The following is a 5,000-nucleotide window of genomic DNA, read 5'->3' on the forward strand; positions in this document are numbered from 1 at the left end:
CTCACTCTCACACTCACACTCACTCTCACACTCACACTCACACTCAGCATGGCAAACCCCTGTGATCTACTAATCTACTCTGTCAGAGTCCATAATAGGAAAGATGAACATATCTAAATTCTGTACACACTGAAAAGCTTTGTTTTCTTCCTTGAGTGGGTGCAATATTTTCTTTATGCTGTGCTTGTTCTACTCCTCTGTAAAACCCAATATAACAATAATAAACAGCGTGTTTGGTCTAAATAAAAGGGAAACTGAGAATCTCACAGAGTAATGAACACGTGCTGTAGGCAAACAGGCAATAAAAACAGTCAATGATATGATGGCATGGTGGGCATTTGAGAGAAATGAATAATTAGAAGAATGTGTCACGATGAACCTCATGCAGACACTGTCTCTTAAATGTTTCTGAATTTTCTGTAAAGAGAAAAAAATGAGAACTCCAGATGCACCAAATGTTCTCAAACCAACCAAATCTGCTCGGAACGATGCGTGCTTGTTAATTAGCATACGGAAACGCCCCCTAAACACTATATAAGGGCAGGTGTTGTGCTGTGTGCAAAGAGATGTCCCCATAAAAAGGCTGTAAGTAGAAGAACACATCATAATATAATATATAATAATCACATTTTTATTATACTGTTTCCATGATATTATTATTATTTTTTTTTTTACATGTTTACAAGTTATTTATTGTTATGTGCGCAACAATTGCAAGAAGTAGTTATTGGAAATTAGGATTTTGGGCTCCCTCCAACAATGCTCATTAGATATGTATTAAAAAGAAAACCACACAAGTAAAATGAGAATAAAAGATATAATAGTACAGTTGAATTATAGAGCTAAATATATATACCTAAAAAAATATTGATAAAATAATATATATATAGAAACGTATGTATACAGTGTTTTGCTTACGGAATAATGTGAAAGTAAACAGGTATGAAGTTAATTATGCATAATGAGAAATTGTGTCTACGAACAAAAATAAGATAACATTTGTCCGTATGTGTCTTTTTGCATGAGGCCCATTGTGTGACATAATTTACGTCTTTGTTTTAAAGCTGTCTGGCTTTACTTGTTTTACTTTTTTATAGTTTGACCTCTGACCTCATGTTAATCTCCCAGGTTGTAAAATGGGAAACAGTGAAAAATGTCCCTCTGCGGTCATTAGTGTAAATCAATGATGTCAGTCATCTATTCAAACATGCACCGCAGGCCTTCATGATATTTGAAAACTAATAATAAGCATATTTTCCCCATTTATCTTATTCTCTTGCTTCCTGATAGTTTACACTTTCACAATAAGAGTCATTTGAAAAAAGAAAGTGAGGACAACAAGGATGACCTCACCTCATTACAGCTCCGTGCCATAGACGCCTTGGACTCATTTAACATTTTCATTCCCTCAGAGGAAATAACACAAGCTGCTGTTCAGCCTGTTTGACTATCGGAGCCATTTTCTCTGGTGCAGGCGACTTTCAGGAGCTATTGATTGTTAGATCTTTGCTGAGTATGTGGCAAGATGTCAGTTATTCTCAAGAAGATCACGCGTCTGCTAAATGATGGGTACAATGGGATATGGCTTTATTAGCCCTTTGATAAAAAAAAATGTATTTGTGTGATTTGATAAGTCTATTAAATGTTTGTCTGACTGGTGCAGGTACGGATGAAGATGCGATCCTCATGCTTCTGTCTGCTCGCAGCAACAATCAACGCCAGCAAATTAAGGAGGCGTACAAAAGGGCTTATGGAAAGGTGAGATGAGCCACTGGGAACGTGTGTGTGTCACTGTGCCCTCCTAACTCACCAACCATCAGATATCTGCTGCACTACTCAAACACACGTCTTTCTATCAGCCTTATTTTATATGTTCACCTAAATAAAGCCCCTATTAAAACAATTAATTAAAATCACTTAAATCTACACTTTATTGAGAGTATTTTCATCACTTTACCTTGCTGTCAGACAGCCTTGTTTCAGTTTAGAAAAAAGGGGGAACTGAAGTATTTCTGCTGTCTTTGGAGCCACCTGACTCCTTTGACAAAAACAGTCATTTTACCTTGCAAACCACGGGGGTTGCTCGTCCACCGCTGCCTCCGTCAGTAAGTTTGTTTTTTAGTTCTATTAGTTTTTATACTTTTAAAACACTAAAGTCACACAACAACAAACTAACAAACCAATCAAGGCAGCGGTAGACCAACCAATCCTGTGTTCTGTGAGGTAAAATTAATGTTTTTGTCAATGATGACTTTTATTGTTATTAAATAAGTAATAATACGTTTTCGTCAGACATTTAATTGAAATAAGAGTTATCACAATAACAGTACATGAATGACACACAGTATGTCGTCTTTCATGATTTGCTCAGTCTTCTTCTTGCATCTTTTAAACCACTGAAAGAAAAACATCTGCAGTCCATGAACAAAATTCAAATCTAAGTGGACAACCGGCACAAAACACAGCGACCCAGGGGATCTACAGAGCACAAGCATCCTGTATCGATCTGGATCACGATTCAAGATTCAATTCAAGAAGCTTTATTTAACAATATACAAAACAATATACATCAGTACGCAGCGTGCAGTTTAGCAGCATATTGAAATAAGATAAGTACAAACTAAATAAGTGATAAGCGATCACACTCAGGTCGGTAGCATCGACCTGTCGTATCCAATAAATTGGGGCAAGGACTGGTCTTTGTTGGAGGGTCAAGACATATGTGCGTCCTCCACAGAGCTGGGTCTGTCTGACGTTCCTGTCTGTTATAGGGAAGGTTTTCGTTGCCACCGTACTCTACGGGGGAATTGTTGGGTCTGTGTAAATCATAAATAAGACATAGAGTGTGGTCTTTACCTACTCTGTAAAGTGTCCTGAGATAACTTTTGTTAAGATTTGCCACTATAAATATAATATAATTGAATTGAATTGAATTAAATTGAATTGAATTGAACTGAATTGATCTTCCCTCCCACTCAGTCTGTAGGAACACGCTCATAGCTAGCCATTGCAGTCAACACCTCAGTCCATTCTGGAGTGGAGAAGTATTTCCAGTGTGGTATAGTTGTCCTACATGGTGAAAATATTATAAAGCATACATTTAAACTGATATTGATTTTTTTTTAGGTGGTTAGAATAAGTTTAGCTGCTTCCCTCGTCCGTATCATTACATCGCTTAGCTTCCTCGTCCGGACTCCTGTCTGCTTCTCCAAACTGGAGTTTTTCTGTCCTAAAGAATCAAACAGCAAGAGTTGACACTTTGTATTAACATTCAACAGTCACCCAGGGACAAATTCATAGAAGAAGAGGCAGGAAGGCCAATTTCCTGCAGTCTCTGTGGACCAAAGTGCAGTTTTTACGCTCTCCTGCTCTCACTGTTCCATCACACTGTCACATTATGTCGTGTCCACATACCTGTGGAACGAAAGCAGCAAGTTAATTTGTTTTCTGTTGTAGAACAGAAAATGTTAGTGCCGAGGCAGTCTGAGAGAGAAAAGAGGTACATCAGGTAATATTATAAAGTAGCTCCTGGAGTGTCTCTGAATATTACAGTGATTTATCAAAATGAGCCGATTCGCTTTTACCACCAATGCTTCATTACATGTCATAAAATGTTGTGATTGCAAATGACGGCGCCTTAAAATACTCATTTGCAATAACACCTGAACCGAGAGATTGTGCCAAAGAAGTAGAGAGAAAAAATATTTCTTAAGTCTCTTGGAGAGTCATTCATTCATCTTCAACCGCTTGTCCCTGTCGGGGTAGCGTGGGGGGCTGGAGCGGATCCTAGCTGACATCGGGCGTGAGGCGGGGTACACCCTGGACAGGACGCCAGTTTATCACAGGGCACGTAGAGACGAACAGAGACAGACAACCATTCACACCTACGGGCGATTTTAGAGTCACCAATTAACCTAACACGTGCACGTCTTTGGACTGTGGGAGGAAACCGGAGAACCCGGAGAAAACCCACGCAGACAACATGCAAACTCCACACAGAAGGGCCCCAGCCGGGATTCGAATCAGTAACCCTACCGCTGTGAGGCGACAGTGCTAACCACCACACCACCGTGTCGCCTCTTGAAGAGTGAAAGATTTTATTTCTCTGCTACCAGTTTTATTTTACAATAACCTACAGGGTGTCATTTCTGTTCAGTAATGCACCTTTTAACAAACCTTTTATGAGAGTTTTATTTGAAATGCAAAAGGCTTTTTTTACGAGAGAAAAAATGGATTATGTAATCTAGAAATAAGGACATTTTTCTGTTAGCGGTCGCACTAATTGAGCTGTTGAGTGAAAAGATGAGTGTTTGACTGGCCAAGCGCAGCAGATTAGAGGATCCCTCGGGTGTTTCATACATACACATGTTATTACTCACTCTTTCCACCACCTTCATTCAGGTTGTGCTCCCAGCAATGCCAAGATATGCGAGTCATTACGTACAGAAATCAATAAAGCCATCTGTGAGTAATATTTGCTGTTTGATTAGATGGTAGTTTAGGGAAATATAGCAAAGTAAATATTCCCAAAGCAATTTCAGTCAAAAGCAACTGGACTTGGTTATTTGTCTAGGAAGACGTTTCACCTCTCATCCAAGAGGCTTCATCAGTTCATGTACGCATCTGACCAGACTGGGACTGGACCAACTAACTGGTGTGGAGATCCAGTTATTTAACCTCTCCCAAGGCCTATGATTAATGTTAAGACTCAATATAACAAATAACAAAGCTGAAACCAACTTCCCACCAACGACTGTCACTTCAACGAGGAGCACAAGACTTAGACTTCGACTTAGGGCGCACTCACACTGTCCATCCGTACCGTGCCCTAGCACGTTTCACAGCTAAAGTCTAGTTCGTTTGACCAGTGTGAGTGCAACCATACCGCGCCCAGGAGCGGTACGCTTGCCGGCCACGGCCCTTTTGGGAGAGGTGGGCTTTTGTGAAGCACATGTGCACCTGTACGAGCACGAGCGTGCGCACGTGTACGAGCATGCGGA

At 40.0% G+C, this 5,000-nt stretch overlaps 1 protein-coding gene across 1 annotated transcript in view; it reads left to right on the plus strand.

Moving 5' to 3' along the window:
* Positions 1-5,000, plus strand: part of anxa5a (annexin A5a) — a gene marked incomplete at its 3' end in the record, with an annotated part of 21,702 nt that overhangs the window by 1,825 nt on the left and 14,877 nt on the right. The window contains exon 2 of the mRNA XM_083915918.1: positions 1,664-1,758. Coding sequence (XP_083772044.1) covers positions 1,664-1,758 — 95 coding nt within the window. The remainder of the gene's footprint in view (positions 1-1,663; positions 1,759-5,000) is intronic.

Source organism: Echiichthys vipera, assembly GCF_963691815.1.
Source record: "Echiichthys vipera genome assembly, chromosome: 6".
Taxonomy (NCBI): Eukaryota; Metazoa; Chordata; class Actinopteri; order Perciformes; family Trachinidae; genus Echiichthys; species Echiichthys vipera.